Below are 17,071 nucleotides of genomic sequence, written 5' to 3'. Positions count from 1 at the left end.
ATCTGTGATGAGATTTCCCACTCTTTTTAAAGCCACTTCAGAGCAGTTGTTTGTGACTGCTAATTTGATCAAGTGCATTCTGCGGAGGGAAGAGGTCCATTAACCCTTTCCTCTCATGCCATTTCCTGGGTTTTAAAACTCTTCCCCTTCCCCAGAACTGCTGCTTTTAGCTTTGTATGGAGCAAAAGATCCATAGACTGCAAATATGACTATTTATGTGTTGATTAGAACTTTATAAACTTTTCAAATTGACAGTGGCCCCAAGTATCCTATTATGAGCTAGTATTGTACCCTGCCAGTCAGGCAATATAGTCAGTGCATTCAGCATTGACTGGGCTCATTCCCTTGCTGAGGGAGGGGTGAAGTGGAAAATTCCTTGGCTAGAATTGACCATCTGTTTAGCAGTGTGCATAGAACACAAGAGTTCTGTGCTCATGTACCCTTGACCTGTGCTCATGTACCCTTCTTCTATGCAGACTTAATAGGGAAGACCAGTATGGTGGTTGTGCATAAATCTTTACTGCTGAAGTAGTGGTGCATTTTTACAATTATGTTTCAGGCTGATGAGAGTTTCTAAAACTTTTCACAGTGAGTTATACCTTTATGTAGAGAGGTTTTTGTTCCAATATTTTCCCCAGGCACTTCAGTTCACATTATCTGGAATAACCACTCCCTCTTTTGGTTTCTCAAAAGCTGGTACACTCTTTCTAGTACTTGTCTTGAGTTCTTAACTGACTCTTAAGGTCTCCAAAGACAGTTTCTAACCAAACCAGACCAGGGATTTCTGCATTCCCAGAGCTAGCTCCTTGTTAAACTGGGTAGAAACATTCTCCTCTCACTAGAAAATCTATCCCCTTTCTTTGATCCAAATAGGAGTGTTTTTCTACTCCCCAAACTGCCTTGCCACTATCTCCCAATTCTGCTGTGTGAAACTGTTGGTACTCGACTCTTCTCAGCTAGATCTGAAATCAGACTGAATTCTTCTCAGCATCCAGTCCAAAAGTCTTTCTCTGCTTAACTGATGCTAACCAATCTGATATCTTAGAGTAGCCTGTCACAGTGCTCTATTTCTGTGAATACACCCTTCACAGTCCTTCTGCATTTTGTGCAGCAGTTCTATGCTAGTAAAAAGTACAACCCATCACACGTATATCCTGGCTTAACATATACTAACAAACATTTATTGCTGTAACACCTAATCAGTGTTTTATCATCTTAAGTTTTTCCATTTTCCCCATAATAAATAGGTAATCAGACATTGCCTTTGGACAGTTTACGATGTACGTGCTAGCCAGTACAGCCATAATTTGGGAACTCCATATCAGATTTTTACTTCTTGAGAAGTGTCCATGCAAGTTACTGGATAATTAAATGTCAGAACGGCATGGTTTAGATGTAATGTTGCCTGTTTGGTGTTCATGTAGACTTTACTTCCAGATACTGATTCGGAACAGGATCACAAGCCATAGCTTGGTAGCTCACAGACAACTCCAGAAGTCATTCAGTGACTTCAAACAAGTGAGAGGAAGATGGAGGGGGGAATCAACAGCTGAAAAGCACAGGTCTCATTCACATCAAGAGAAATCAAGGCTGGCATTGCCACTTAACCATACTTTCAAGTATGGATTTCCACCACTATTAAAAACAACTTTAGTGTGGATAGTATTTTACTGAGGGATGCTATTTTGCTGAGAGTTGTGTTCTACATTTTGAGGAAAGTTTAACAACATCGCATCAAGAATGTTTAAACCAATAAGGAGACTATTCTACATGCTTTTACTGGGGGAGTACTGTAGTAATCTTGGAACCAAAATGTACAAAGTACTGTTTTTTCCCTACAAAATATTAAGACTGTGCCTGTTACAAGGATCAAAGGACATTCCCTGAAAAAGAACTCAGGGCCTCATTTTAAAGTAAGGAAACGTTTAGACAAATCTAAGATTGCTTTGTGACTCCATTTGTCTTAAAAGAAGATAGATGTGAATTGGCTGTCTGTTGAAGTAAGTTGCTCAGTTTCTGTATCTGTACTGCATCTCCAAAATCAAATAAGCCTGGAATATTTGGTTGGTTTTAAAAATATGCGGACTTTGAATTCAGCCTCTCAGTAAAACATGGTTATTTGAGTATTGGGGGGTGTTGTAATGTGAGTCTGTTTACCATCTCTCTCTCTATGTAAATACAAATATGTTGTGTCCAATAGGGTCATAGTAGTTGCATTCCAATGTCATGAAAAGCTGCAGTTAAACTTTGATGAGACACCAGCCTACTGTCACTGTGCTCTGGCACACCCTCCTTCTTCCCACCTCCCTCATCCTTCTGTTCTCACCACTTGACTGAAAGTTCCTGGTTCACTGCTTTCCCCTTTAACTTCCCAATGGATATTTCATTGGATTGGAGCATGACTCATTCACAGAAACTAGAATTCTAAAGTAGGATTCAACTGAGATTTAAAATCCTGGCTTTATGGAGTAAATGAAATCTTAATTCAAGGAGGACATTTGTATTTAGGCATCACAGTGCTTGCTTAGAGCAGGAAGTGTTGGTCACATTCTGGGATGGTCAGAAACAGAGAGCAATTGATTAGGATGAACACAGAACATAATTTCAGCTCTGGATGCCTGAACAGAGCCTGTATACATATGTTCTACATAATGTGGCTAGAGATTTCTTAAAATATGGGCATATTTCTTAAAATATAGGCATATCGGTGGGTATTTGTCTAAATTGTGAGAGTTGTAGACTGAACTGGTCACAGAGAATTCCTGGGAATTAAGCATTTTTATTAATTTATCTGTACATACTGTATGCCATTTCAGGCAACTTATAAGAAATATATTTCCTTGTTTGATCCAATACAGTTTTTATTAGAATTTGGATGCATGGATGGGAGGTGCTTTTCTCCAATCCCCCCCCCCACACACACACACACACAGTATAGGTCTGATTCCTCCAAGTTGTTTATGGAGACCCTTGTCCCCAAGGAGTAACATTTTGGGGTGTGGGTATGGAATAGGTGAATCTCACTCCCTTCCTTACACCTATGGAAATCTAGGTGGGATCCAAGCCTGCTTCTCTGCTTGTGTTTCTGTAATAATGCATCTTTCATTGAAATATTGCTAGTTTAGTGGGATGAAGACTGTAGAGAGGGGGGAAATCTGAAAATTCTCCTTTTCCTATAGATTGTTGGAAATCTCCTCTACTATCGGTACATGAACCCAGCCATTGTTGCCCCGGATGGTTTTGACATCATTGACATGACAGCTGGAGGCCAGATCCACTCTGATCAGAGGAAAAAATTAGGTTGTGTGGCCAAAGTTCTTCAACATGCTGCCTCAAACAATCTCTTTGAAGGAGAAAACGCACATCTCTCATCCATGAACAGTTACCTCTCTCAGACGTATGAGAAATTCAGGTCTGTATTAGTGCTGAATCAAATGGATAAATTGTATGTGTCAAGTGGATGATAGTACAGAACTTCTTTTATAGGTGGGTGGGGGCTGTTTTCAGGGTTACTTCCTGAAGATTACTTAACTCGAATTAACTTCATTTAGAGGAATGTATTTTTTTTAAAACCCTAATTACTCCTCCTAGATATTCACTCTAATATTTTAAAAATAAACCATTCCATCCTGATAGTTGTCATAACAACAGAATCTTGCAAACTGGTCAAAGAAATATACTTACTCACCACTGACTGTTTCAAGTAGGACCATAATGCCCAATGAAATATCTGGCCCTTGTAACACTAGCACAACTAACAAGGGGGCTGCCAACTGACCTAATATCCCAGCTATATAAAATATATCTCTCTAACACTATTTTCATACAGCATCAATTACATTTTGGATACCAGAGAATGTTAGGGGCAAAGAGCACATTTTCTCCGAAGATATGTTAACGAATTGTCTAAAGAAACCATTGTCTAAAGAAAAGACAGAGAAAACAGTCTCGCTCAGCTAGAAAGGAGTTGTGTATATCTTCCAGGCTGTAAAATACTTTCCTTACAAACATATGGGGTGGTGGTTATGGTTGAAGAAGCATAACTTTTGTTGTGTACTTAAATCGAGATTTTTAGTTTCTTAAAAACAATTGTGCTGCAATAACCAAAACATACTTGGTATACTCCAAGTGATTCTTCCTGCTAGTTAATTAGCAATGGGGTGAGTGAAAAATCTCTGCCTCACTGCTTCCTTCTTTCAGCCTGCCTACTTATTCTACGCTATCAGTTGTCTTTAGCTAGTCAGGAAGGGCCAGATATGGCTGCTTGCGGCCAGCTTCTTTAAGTGGCACCTAAATTGACTGAATTTAAAACATCCCCATTCTGATCCATTATATTACATGTGCTTTAAAGCAGTGGTTCCCAACCTTTTTATCACCGGGGACCACTCACCGGGGACCACTCAACGCCTTTTACTGAGACCTGGTAGGAGGGGTAGTTTACTCCTCTACTCTCAACCACTGCCCTAACGCTCCTTGATCGCTATGGTAATGTTTAAACATCCCTTCAAAATAAGATACAGAAACGCCACAACAATGAACATAAGGAACATTTTATTTTCATGGACATTTTAACTCATGACAATGACAAATCAATGGGAACCCTGAGCTTGTTTCTCTGCAACGAGATAGTCCCATCTGGGAGTGATGGGAGACAATGACACCCAAAGTGTGTTGTAAAGGGCCGGGGGGATGAAGTAAAGGGCCGGGGGGGGGGAGGGGGGAGAAGGCGTCCTTCGCGGCCCACCTCCAATTAGTCGAAGGACCACATGTGGTTGGGGATCACTACTTTAAAGAATTGTGCCGTGTACTGCCATAAATTTCATCTATCTAAACTACATCACAACATCCAGTGATCTGTTGAGGGACAGGGCAAGTCACCTGAGATCTAGGAAGGTCACAAGCTTAGGACAGGCAGCAGTGATACTTGGGTATTGGTTAGGAGAACTATATTGTTTGTTTTCCCTTGGGATACTATCTTTGATTTTTTCCCCCCTTTAGAAATTTTTTTCAGGCAGCATGTATTGTTCCTGAACCTGAAGAGAAATTCAATATCGATGAATACTCTGACATGGTGACACTCAGCAAGCCAGTTATATATATATCTATTGAAGAAATTATCAACACTCATTCAGTAAGTGTATAAAGCCATGTTTCTATTAAATCCTGCGAAGAATATATGTAACATACTTATGGCAAAATCTATTTTGAAACTATAGAAATTAAATGAATAATAATAATAAATGAATAATAATAATAATAATAAATTTGTTCGTTCTATCAGTCCAGCTATTCTCAAGACCATTTAGTATCCAAAGTATTTCAAAGTTTAGCTGACTGAGTGGTATAAAAGATGAAATGTTTGGATATCAACACAACTTCCTGCTAGCCCTGGAATCTTTCAAGGATGTTGCAAGCGTCCAAGATTTGAGGGCATAATGTCTCCCATTCCTCTTCTGAAAAGTGACATTTCCTTTGGAAAAAATAGCATGACATCCTCTAGCTGAGTTTTAGAACTACTGTTGTATTATAGACAACAAACCATTTATGGTAATATTGATGCCCTGCAAATAGTTTGTGTTGAATCAAGAACAGATTAATTTCAGGGTAGCACTTCTTAAACCTTGGCTTTTTAACCTTGGTTCTTTAAAGGCAGCCGCACAATGTAACCCTAGCATCATCTCCCCCAGGAACTTCATGATGTGCTTTTTTAAGGGTACCAAGTAATAGTGCGCACAGTCTACATAAATCTTTCACTAAGATAAAAAACATGCAGATGTATAGGCAGTATTCTTTTATATACAAGTGTGTACATCGAGGATTAATCATATAAACTGACTAAACTGCAACTTCAGCATAAATGTGTATGATTAATTTAAACTTTTTCTCCTTGGCTTTTGGGAGACTATGGAGCTGATGTTTTACCATATGTAATATGTTAGGTTGTCAAGTAAAATTCTTTTAAAGTTAAGCAATGTCAAAGTTATAGTTTCCTGTACAGCTGCTTTTCATTCCTCTCCTATATAGTCACGCATCTAGTAATCTCTTCTTTAGTTGCAAAACAGTCTTAAAGTTTCACAGAAGTAAGGAAAATGCATTTAACACAGAAAGCTGCTTTCGCAGCATAAGCTGCTATGAATCTGGAGAAACTGCCGTTTTTAATTGTATTGAATAATCTGATGTTGTAGTATGCCATAATCAAGAACCTTTTCTGTGTATCTTCAGGTGCATACCTGTTAAACCTCAGATGCTTTTCCATATCATCCCTTGCCACTTGTAACCCAACCAACCCAAGCTTAGTTAAACATCATTAGGGGTGTGCAAAAAAGCGCCCCAGTTCGGGTGCAAGTATGTTGAACTGGAAAAATATTGATATTTCCTGATGTTCCTGAATCAAATGGCATAACAGTATATATTTGGGAATGCAGAATGTTTTCAGCTCCATTATACTCTGTGGGGACTATTATAGTCAATGGTTTCAATAGGATATAATGAAGAATCAATCTGGAGGTATCTGGTGCTTTGGGGGAGCTATTTTTTGAAGTAGAGATACCATATTAGCATCATAGCTACTGATGCCTCTCCTCAAACCTTCCCCCCCCCATTTGAAAAAGATTGGACCAAGAGGTCCATTTCTAGGGACCACCAAAGAAGGTGTGATCCACTGTTGTTTCAGTGGAGGGGAGGGAGAGAGCATTTTAAAAGAATGTGATCCCTTTAATATTTAAATGCCTTTTGCAAGACATGACATGAGTGAACTTCAAAGATATTTAAAGGGACTACAACCTTTTAAACCCTCTTCAACTTCAGCTGTCCAGCAGCCCCCAAAATATCAAATATTTTCAAGCTTGGCCATTTCAGGTAGCCGAAAAATATCAAAATCTATATCCAGCTGAAATAATACTGATTAAGTATTTTAATGTATTTTTGGCTGGGATTAGCCAAAAGCACACCCATAAATACCATAGGTTGAACCTTTATTAAAGAGGTGCTGGAATTTCATGGGCTTGATTAGTGGGAGCAGAATATTAGGCAATATCTCCTCCTCTAGAAGTAGGAATTTTCTTGGGTTAGAAACTTCTTCACATTTCTATAATGTGTCTGAAATGAAGAGCAATGAATTAGGTCCTAAATGCCTTCTAGTTTTATAGGATATAGACATACCTAAATATTACTTCTGCTAGTATAGAAGACTGCATTGCAAACTTGGTATGTTTACTGCAGACATTTTTGTACATAGTCAGCGTGATCAAATAAGTGTCACTTGAGTTTGTTGTAAAGTTTGGTTCCTGGGTTTGTGTGTTGGTTGTGTAATCTGGTCCCCACAACCTAGCATAGGTTATTGTCCTTTTAAGAAAGAGTTAAAAGCACCACAGGACCCAAAAATGTTTGAAATAAAATTTCTGGGCATAACCATTCTCATCCAACATCTGTCTTAAAGAGAAACAGGTACAAGAAGTAATGGACTCGCACAATATAGTATAAGGGGAGACCCTTCTCAGTCATGCCTCCAGCTTTATTAACCATCTGGCTGAATTTCTGTTTATTCCACATAAGGCAGAAACTTATTCAGTTTTTCTTAACTCGTGTGAACAGAATAAATATATCATCTTTTTCACTGTAACAAAGCTGTTAGGACCTAATGAAATCCCTTATGAAATATTGTGACAAGTGATTGAATTGCTGATCGCTCTCTCTAAATCAGTCTGCCAGGAACGTCTTTCAAAACCTGTAGTGAATTGCCAGTACTATGCTTATGTTGAAGCCTCACTGTGATCCAAGAACTTGGCATGCTGAACCATTGCGTTGATTTACTGCATTTCCTCTATGAAATACATTATTAGTGTAATCTGGTTACTTAAACACAAACTACTGGCTAGTACCCAATGTGGTGTCTGTGGATAACTGTCCTCAGTTAATTGATTGTCACCTTCAGATGGAAACACCAACGTGTAAGATTTCCTTAAATTAAGGAATCCTCAGGAATGTTTATAATTTTGAAGAATGAGATGATCTACTTACTTTATACACATTTTAAGTTTTTACAATTAAGTTTATATTACAACACCACAATACAGAATAGGAACAAAAACATACCAAATAAGTACATTATTTAAGAATTTATCCATTCCATACTGTGCAATGCATTACCAAGGAAAGTCGTCTCTGTCAGCTTAGTCTAGGAACTGGAAAAATAATTGCTGGAAATCCACAACTCTTACCACACTCTTTACACTTACCTGTGAATTAATATATATTTGTAGCAGTCTTCTTTTATTACCTTGCTAAACCATTTATTGGCAGAGATATCCTGCTGCAGGTTAAATTGTGTTAGTTAAAGGATCTATATTTCCTGTGACAATACTACTATAAATTGTTAGTTATAGAAAAGCAAAATTAATAATAGGCAAGTTAACAAAGCCTCTTCTAGATGCTACTAAATCATTGTTCTGCCTCCCCTTACAACAGGACATTGAAATCATAGTAGCTTTGTCTGTGAATATATTTTTACGTTTGGAAAGCTTATCACTTGGTTTGTGGAAGGAAAGTTGAAATGACTGAAATATATGCTTGAATTTGTTCTTTTTGTGGACAACATTATAATCTTTCAGAACCTGTCAAAGACCAAATATAGAATCCATTAGCAACTCTGTCCGGTGAAAAAAACAGAATGTACAAGTGGTAGTTTTGCAGAGTTGAAATAAGTCAAGCATCCAGATAATTTCCTCTTTTCAAGTGTCCTGCAAAGTAAATGCAAAGAACTAATTTTAAAACATTATAATTTGCATCATTTTTGTGTCAAAGTTGTTTTGTAAATGGATGAAATTCAATGTGTCACGGTTCTTGAAACTGAATTTTGAAAGGTTTTATAAAAATGCCATTCTAAAACTCTCTTTGATGGCAATTCCTTGATGGGGACCATTGACAGCAGCAGGGCATTTTTGCTTGATTGTTTTTTTAAAGTAGGACATCTTTTGAAAGCGAGATTTTATGCTAAGAGAGAACCAATACTGGTGCAGCTGTAACGCTGCTTTAAGACCATGCAGATTAATAAGTTCCTTTCCCGTCTCTCTTTGAAGTCTTCCTGCCTTGTAGTTTCAAACTATGTTTAAAGCTTTGACTACGGAGAATATTGAAGAAAATAGTTTGTTTTTAAGTGTCTGTGTGATGCAGGAGATTTGGTTATTTTGGCACATGTGAAATGGGGGTAATTTTTCTCCCAAGTAATGAATGTTGCACTTTTTCCTTGAGATACCACCATTATTTCCCTGTGATGCCTCCAACAATTCTTATTTCAGTGTTTCTTACAATTCTATGATAATATATTTGTGAGTAGGTCCCAACATCTGGTAATTGTCTGATTTTTTAAAGTGTTTTTTTGAAACGATCTCTTTTGCAGTTATTGCTGGAGCACCAGGATGCCATTGCTCCTGATCCAAATGACGTTTTAAATGAACTTCTGACAGGGCTGGGGGAAGTTCCTGATGTGGAGACTTTCCTTGGTAAGCTCCTAAAACAAAAGAAATTTGGAATATCAAGTTGACCTAACTTTTACCTAGGTATAAAAGAAATAAAGTCAGGGCAGTGTGCATTCCATGGTTTTCTGTTTTACCAAAATTACAGACTGCAGTACTTTTTATGTTATGTTCCAACTTTTATTGATAGTAATTTTATTTATTGCTATAGTCATTTGTTTGTAGTTCAGGCAAAATCTTAAAAGGCAAAAGGTGAGGATTTTTTGCAGTTGGGGTGGCACTCAAGTACCCTGCAGTTCCTTGTCACTCCCATGATTAGTGGAAGCAGCATACATTACACAAATTGTGCAGCTGTATGCCTGACAAGGGTTGGTGGGTGGACTTGAGTGACAGAATTTTGATTTTTTTTTTGCTGTTGTTTTAATGTGCTGAATATATATAGCCCATGGGAAAAGACTTTGGGTCGGACCCAAATTGCTGGGAAAGGAGCAAAGCTTTCCACATGGGATTTTCTACACGCACATACCCTTGCAATGCACTGAACTTGCTTCCTTGAGATTCTACTCCTGGGAGTTGGAAAATGTGAGCAAAGTGTGGGGTCTTTTGTGCATGCAGCTCTCCAGCAGTAAGGTTAGCATTGCTACACCAGCAGACACATTTTGGATCCAACTCTTGTGTAAGTTCTTTTCTGACGTATTTTACAGATAAGATATTTAATACTGTTCTTTTCCTCTTTTGCAGGGGAAGGAGCTGTTGATCCCAATGACCCTAATAAAGAAAACATGTTAAGTCAGCTTGTAAAGACAGAAATTTCTCTTTCACTGACCAGGAAATATGACTTACGGGAAGGCGAAGAACAGGACATCAAAGGCCTGATGATGAAGTATGTGTATTTTTTCATAAAACATAGTCCTATAAAAATTCAACTAGGGTAGCAGTAAGCACTTCTGTGCTTAATTTGCTGTTTGTTTTGGGACATTTATTCCCACTTCTCCAGAAATTTTGTACTTAGCCATTGGCTTTTGTATGTAGTTGCAACAGTGTTTTCACTTTGAAAGGACTGTTGGGTTCATAACTGGAAGATAATATACTGATAGTATACACATGCTGAACTAAATTTCAAACATTGTATCACTCATGCAACGGTAACAGTAAAGAAATAGTCTGCTAGAATTTAGTCCCTCAGAAAAAATAGCCACGTAGTCTAAATCAATTGAGATAAAAATAATGAAACATGTAAAGATAAAATTACAAACATAGACATATCCTTGCTAAGAAGAAATATAACAGAAATAAGGAAGGGGACTGGTAGTGAGAAGTTACTAATCAAATTTGATATGTGGCAGGTCCCTGATAAATGTTAGCCTAAGGGGAGGGCAGTATACAAATATAATAAATACATAATCATGGATTTCAACAACTAAAAAGGGGAGCTACAGTGAAAGGGAGGGTGGAAGTAGTGCAACATTGCTGTCATGAATCTGTTACTACAACACATACGATATCATGGATGCCCTGCTTATCAGAGTTCCTGTGAATCACAGCTCTTTCTCCACTTAATGGTATACCAAACATTTGCAGCATGGATGTAAGTTTTGATCCTACCCAGCGGTCCGGTCCTTCTTTGTGAAGGGGTAGAGAAAGCTTGGTTAGGTTCAGTGGTACTTCCTGTCCAATAAGTCTGCATAGGCTAAGAATAACAAAAGTATGCAAAAAATGTTGTATTTACCCAAAAGGAAGACTCGTTTTCATTTTTCATGTGTGCCACCCAGAAAAAAGAAGGGGTGGTCTTACATTTGTTTACATGCATGTAGAATAAGAAAGAAATCTTTTTGTATAAAATTGGGGCTGTTACACTCAGAGTAATCATCCTTTGGAGTAAATACAGTAGCTATGGTAGGAGAAACAACAAAACTACATTGTAAATACATCTGGTTTGAAGATGGTTTTAGCATCATAAATTGCTGCAAGAAATAGAATCAGGAGTGACTAAGGAGATTTATTCTTCTTCTTTTCTAATGACTGTTGTCACAGCAAATGTGATGTTATATATATCAGAACACTGTGTAGTAATAGACCTGATTCTTGACTTGTTCCAGAGAGAACAAGAATATCAATGGAAGTTTTATCCAGAAAAAATTGCCGTAGTAAAAGTTTTTTATATGCAGCATATAAATGATTATCAATGGTCAATTCTCAGGAAATGACTTAATTGGAGACAGATGCTTAGCTCAGAAAATAATGTCATGGATCTCAACGTGCAAGAATGTCAATTGAGATAGGTAGAATTTCCAGCTAAGCTTATAACAAATAAGTATGTAACTTCTTTAATGGTTTATCTCTTTCCTACCTACACACAAAACGAAACCCTGTTGACTGTTCTGCAACAATTTTAGCATCTTGCTTTTTATCAGCTATAATCACATTGTATGCTGCTGATACCACAAAATGTGGCAGGAAGGGACTTTTCTGAGCATTTTCATGACAGGATTCTCTTCAAAAAACTGCAGTTAGAACACACAGTAACCATTCTCTGATAAGGCGTTACAAAATAGAAACTTAACTTCAGGATATAGATTAGGAATTGCAGGAAGCAGAAGGAAACATCTGTCTTGAATTTTGCATTGCTAAAAGGAAACAATGTGTATTTCTGTGGCCTTTAAAAAAAAATAGGCATATGTGCTCTGTGTAAATGTCACCAAAATTAATACTTGTACCTTGTACTGGCATTTTCTCTTAGTTAGTCCACACAGAGGCAGCAGAAATATCTAGCAGTATCACTGGCTTTCTTAAGAATTAAAAGCCCCATACCCAGATTTCATTCTTTAATTGTAATAAAGGTGTTTTGACATCTCTAATGCAGTCCCCCCCTCAGTTTCTCCATGTCAGTGGCTGCTACTGCAGTTTAACATTGCAAGAGAATATCAGCAACAGGATAAAATATTCCCAGAACAGTCAGAGAGAGAATTTGGTTATCATTCTAATTCAGCATTCCTTAATCCTTTTGAGTCTGTGGGTACCTTTGAAATTCTGACCCAGGGTATGATCACAAAATGGCTGCCACGGAAGGAGGAGAAAAATAGAGTGAGGTTATGCATAACTCCAATAGCTGTCACAATTTCAAGCAAAATCTTTGTTTAACAGAATGCTTTTTTAAAATGAACATTTATAGTGTGTTTTTCCCCCCACACAGAGCTTAGAACCATAGAATCATAGAGTTGGAAGGGGCCATACAGGCCATCTAGTCCAACCCCCTGCTCAGCGCAGGATCAGCCCTAAGCAGGTCAGCTTACCTTCACACAGCGAGTCCCTGTGCTGTGGTGGCAGCTGCTGTCAAAGCAACATTTTTAAAAATCTGCACAATCGAATATCCAGTGACCAGTGAGAAAAGCTGGGGCTAGTGAGAAAAGCAGGGGCAAGAGCCCCTGCTGGCCCTACCAATTTTCCAAAAACACTTAATGGGTACTAGGAAGGGTGTTGGCAAGGCACCATTGCCCCCATGGGTGGCACTATGGACATATCTGGTCTAAGTTCCTCAATGTTCATATTTCATAACTATAAATATATTTATTTTATTTATTTATTTTTGAATTGTTATACCACTGCTCTCAGTAAACTGGCATGCAGCGGTTCACAATAAAACATCTCATAAAATGCAACATAACCGAAAACAATCATAAAATACAACCCCCATAATCCTCAGTGTCCAAGGCAATAAAATAAAATATTAAGCTGCAGTTGTAGTATAATTCAGTTTATTCCTAAACATATGGGTTTGTTGCTCGGTGTGCCAGAGTTGGCATTATTTTATTCTGTACATATAGTACAGGTCAGTATCAATGTATCAGATGTTAGTAGCAGATAGAGAAGAACAATTCCCGTAGTTACATCCTGTTTAGGTTTCAGTCCCTTTTCACTTCTGAAGATTGTATTCATGTACACATCAATTCAACAAAATAGAATCCCACAAAAAGGAAAGGAATGGCGGACATCTCTCCCACATGCAGCCAGCTGGGTGACCTTGGGCTTGCCACGGCACTTTTAAAACTGTTCTGACCAAGCAGTGATATCAGAGCCCTCTCAACCTCACCCACCCAAGAACCAACTCTTCTTCTTCTTCTTCCCTGTAATGAGTAAATTTGGACTTGTGGATCATCATGCCAAAGTATTTGAGGATTGATGGTCTAGCAAAGCTCCTTAAGGAATCTGTTGAGTTTGATACTTCAGTTAGTAGAACAGATTGTCTGTGTCTATAGATATCAGTTTTATGAATATATATATATGTAGAATAATGCACAGAGTGAGGGATCTGTTTTATGAAGATACATGTATTGAACAATACAGTTAGAAATCCTTCAAATTTGTATGCAACTGTCATCTTCTGTGACATAACAAGTGTTCTAAGAAATAATATTTCCCCAATCAGGACCAAAAGGCTTATTGTTGATGTAATACGAACTCAGCCAGGAGAGACACTTGCAAAAATCTTGGAAACACCTGCATCCGAACATCAGGTAACTAATTCTTTTGTGTCTAGATAGATTAAGAGTATAGCACTGGCAACTAGGACTTAAAATGTTTCTCTGTTTTGTTTCTCCATTAAATGTTTGGATCTGATGATGTTGTCCAGAGAGAACCCTGTGAAAACTATATGTTTACATAATAGAGCTAGCCCTTATGTCATTCACCATCCCAAATGTTGCAATGTACCTTTCCACTCCCCATTTATGTACACTGCTTTGAGACATCACAGTAAGGGGCAGTATATAAATCCAATGAATGAGCAAACAAGCAAGGGTTACCAGAACCCATGACGGAGGCATGGGTTCCCTGTGACCAGGTTCAGCCCCACAGCTGCCCATCAGCTAGCTGAAAGGGGAAGTTATCTGGAGAAACTGAACTGTCATCAGACTAGCACTGTCCAGGTAACACTCTGGTAACACTCTGGTATTTGGGCAAAAAACTCTATGGTAGAAGCCATTTTTACAATAGGGATTTTGCCCAAACATTAGAGCATTGCATCGACATTGCAGTATGATGATGTCACTTCATATGTGATATTGTCTAGGCTTTCCCCTTAATCCTGGTTAATTCTCCCATTGCCTGCTGGCAAACCAACAACTATTACTTGTATTCCTGTCTTTAAAATCTTGAGCTGATGTTTTACAAACTGTCTCTAAATAATAACTTTTCATGGGCTTTGTGCATAAAATACTTGAGTTTATATAGCATAAGCAGTCATCAAGAAAAATGCAGAAGTTGTGTGGGAACATGCTCTTCAGCATGTTTTGCAGTGATGACCTTTAAAAATCACTGTAGAAAAACAAATATACAATAGTTGTTTTGCTTGTAATAGTTGGAAGGTTCTGGGAAGAGAGGTCTGGAATATGAATCATTACAGGAACGGTTAAAAAGTAAACAGCCAATTTAGGTGAAACGCAATGTAAAATATATTAAATTAGGCAAGTTTAACCTGAAGAAAAGAATGCTAAGAATTTTTTTCCAATTTTTGTTGAAGAAATTTTAAATTTTATTAAAAGACATTTATCTGTGGGAATATAATAGAAGTAAACAAAGATGAGATTAAGCTCACAGCACATGTTCAGGAGAACAAAATACATGTGTACAATATCAAAGCACAAAGATTCAGAATTACTGAATTCAGATGGTATGAATTTACAGTTACATTTTTCAAGAAGGATTCGTGTTGCAAAACTATTGGGGAAAATTGCTTTTGACTTAATTACTTTGCTTGATTATCTAATTGGTGTAAAAAGCCTAGATGCTTGCCCTCTTAGAATAGTTGATACCTTATGTTCCTGTTTGGGCAATGGAGGAATTCCAGCTGCTAACATGAGAAAGTTACTTCATAATGTCTTGGTACAAAATCTTCTGGTTGTCAAGAAATCTGTTAGTGCAGCACTCAGCTGTGATGTCTGACGTATTATTTTTCCAGTTTCCTGATGTACTGTGACAGTGCACACCCACCACATATGACTAAGGTAGAACATGCTGGCCATTTTTCTATATTTAAATATGTCAGAGTGATAGAAACACTTATTTATCATATCTCCTGAGAATAATACAGGAAGCAAAAGATTTTAGTTAGAAGGAGAGCTTTGGGCTAGGAATTAGGAAGAAGTCTGCAGTTGCCTAAAGAGCTTGTACCATTACCCCCCCCCCAAAAAAAAACTTTAAAAAAGGATAAGAAGTTAAATAAGTCATGAGTTGTTAGTTTGCTAGGATGTATGCCACAAGAGGGGAGTGCTGATACATACCTCTCAGCTTCCACCAATGTACTGCGTGTTCCATGATACAATAAACAGTGGCAAATTCACAAGAAGATACCATGAAGGAGGCTGTTTATAATGTAGTGTCCAAAAACATCAGTCACATATTTGGGGATCTGACTTGTAACACAGTATGTTTAGCCACCACTGCAGTTTTTGGAGAATAATGTATATGCAATGGAGGGAAAAAACATTTACAATTAGGTGATCTCCACTCCATGCAGGGACATTGTAACTCCCGTGTTTGTAATTAATAATCGGTAATTTACTTCTCTCCCCCCCCCCAGGAAGCTGAACACTTAAAAATAGTGGAAAAACGTGTAATTTTGGACTCTAAAACACCAGAGAAAATGAAACACAGTAGATCTATTCTTGAAGAAGGACAGCTACCATTAGAGCAAAAGAAAAGGAAAATCCAAAGGAACCTTCGGACACTGGAACAAGCTGGACTGGTTTCAACTGAAAATAAATACCAGGATATCATCAATGAAATCGCAAAGGTTGTAGGAATATTTTTGCATTTCTCCAAATTTCTCCTTTCCATCCTAAACATAAATTTATGTTAACATCAGGATAGATTCAAGTGGGCAGCCATATTGGTCTGAAGTAGCACCTTTAAGACCAACAAAGATTTATTCAAGACGTGAGCTTTCGAGTGCATACACTCTTTCTCATCATTACAATTTATATTATAAAGAAAATAACAAATTATACATAATGATAGTCCAATTAATAAATAATAAATGGTAGGTCTTCTGGGACTATAAGCAAAAGAGTGAATTTGTAGTTGCTCAGTAATAATGGGGAAATGATGCAGCTACTCAGGGATCTGCATCTGTTCTTTGTTAAGCTTCTGACCCTGAAAATAGAAGTTTTAGAAGTGAATATGAAAATATATGAAAATATTGAATTGTTGTTTGATATTTTAACATTTGCACTTAAATAAAACAGTTTTATGGTTTATCTGTTACTTTTGAACAACTTAGTTTTACTCCATTTGTAGGGTTGCCAAATCCTTGGGAAATGCATGACATTTGGGGGGACAGAGCCTAAGGATGGAATTTGGGGACGGGAGAGACTTTAGTGGGGTATAATGCCCTGGAATGTACCTTCAAAAATGGCCATTTTCTCCAGATGAACTGATCTCTGTCCCTGGAGATCAGTTGTCCTTCCAGAAGATCTCCAGCCAACACCTGTAGGTTGGCAACCATAGCCATTTGTTTATGGGCCTAGGCAAAAAGTGATTTTCTGATATATGTTTCAGCTGTGCTTATACCAGTTTAACTAAATAAGAATGATCAGCTAAGT

General features: G+C 37.7%; 1 protein-coding gene across 3 annotated transcripts in view; it reads left to right on the top strand.

Annotated features, from left to right (window-relative positions):
- The window catches only part of IQGAP2 (IQ motif containing GTPase activating protein 2), a 162,509-nt gene that overhangs the window by 140,148 nt on the left and 5,290 nt on the right, over positions 1 to 17,071 (top strand). For all 3 annotated transcript variants that reach the window (XM_077347356.1, XM_077347357.1, XM_077347358.1), the window contains 6 exons: positions 3,180 to 3,412; positions 4,999 to 5,131; positions 9,398 to 9,500; positions 10,215 to 10,356; positions 13,900 to 13,987; positions 16,051 to 16,263. In XM_077347356.1, the coding sequence (XP_077203471.1) occupies positions 3,180 to 3,412; positions 4,999 to 5,131; positions 9,398 to 9,500; positions 10,215 to 10,356; positions 13,900 to 13,987; positions 16,051 to 16,263 (912 nt within the window). The remainder of the gene's footprint in view (positions 1 to 3,179; positions 3,413 to 4,998; positions 5,132 to 9,397; positions 9,501 to 10,214; positions 10,357 to 13,899; positions 13,988 to 16,050; positions 16,264 to 17,071) is intronic.

The sequence above is a fragment of the Paroedura picta genome, chromosome 7 (genome assembly GCF_049243985.1).
Source record: "Paroedura picta isolate Pp20150507F chromosome 7, Ppicta_v3.0, whole genome shotgun sequence".
Lineage (NCBI taxonomy): Eukaryota > Metazoa > Chordata > Lepidosauria > Squamata > Gekkonidae > Paroedura > Paroedura picta.
The sequence above is the reverse complement of the archived record's forward strand: the minus strand, read 5'-3'. Positions and strand labels throughout refer to the sequence as shown.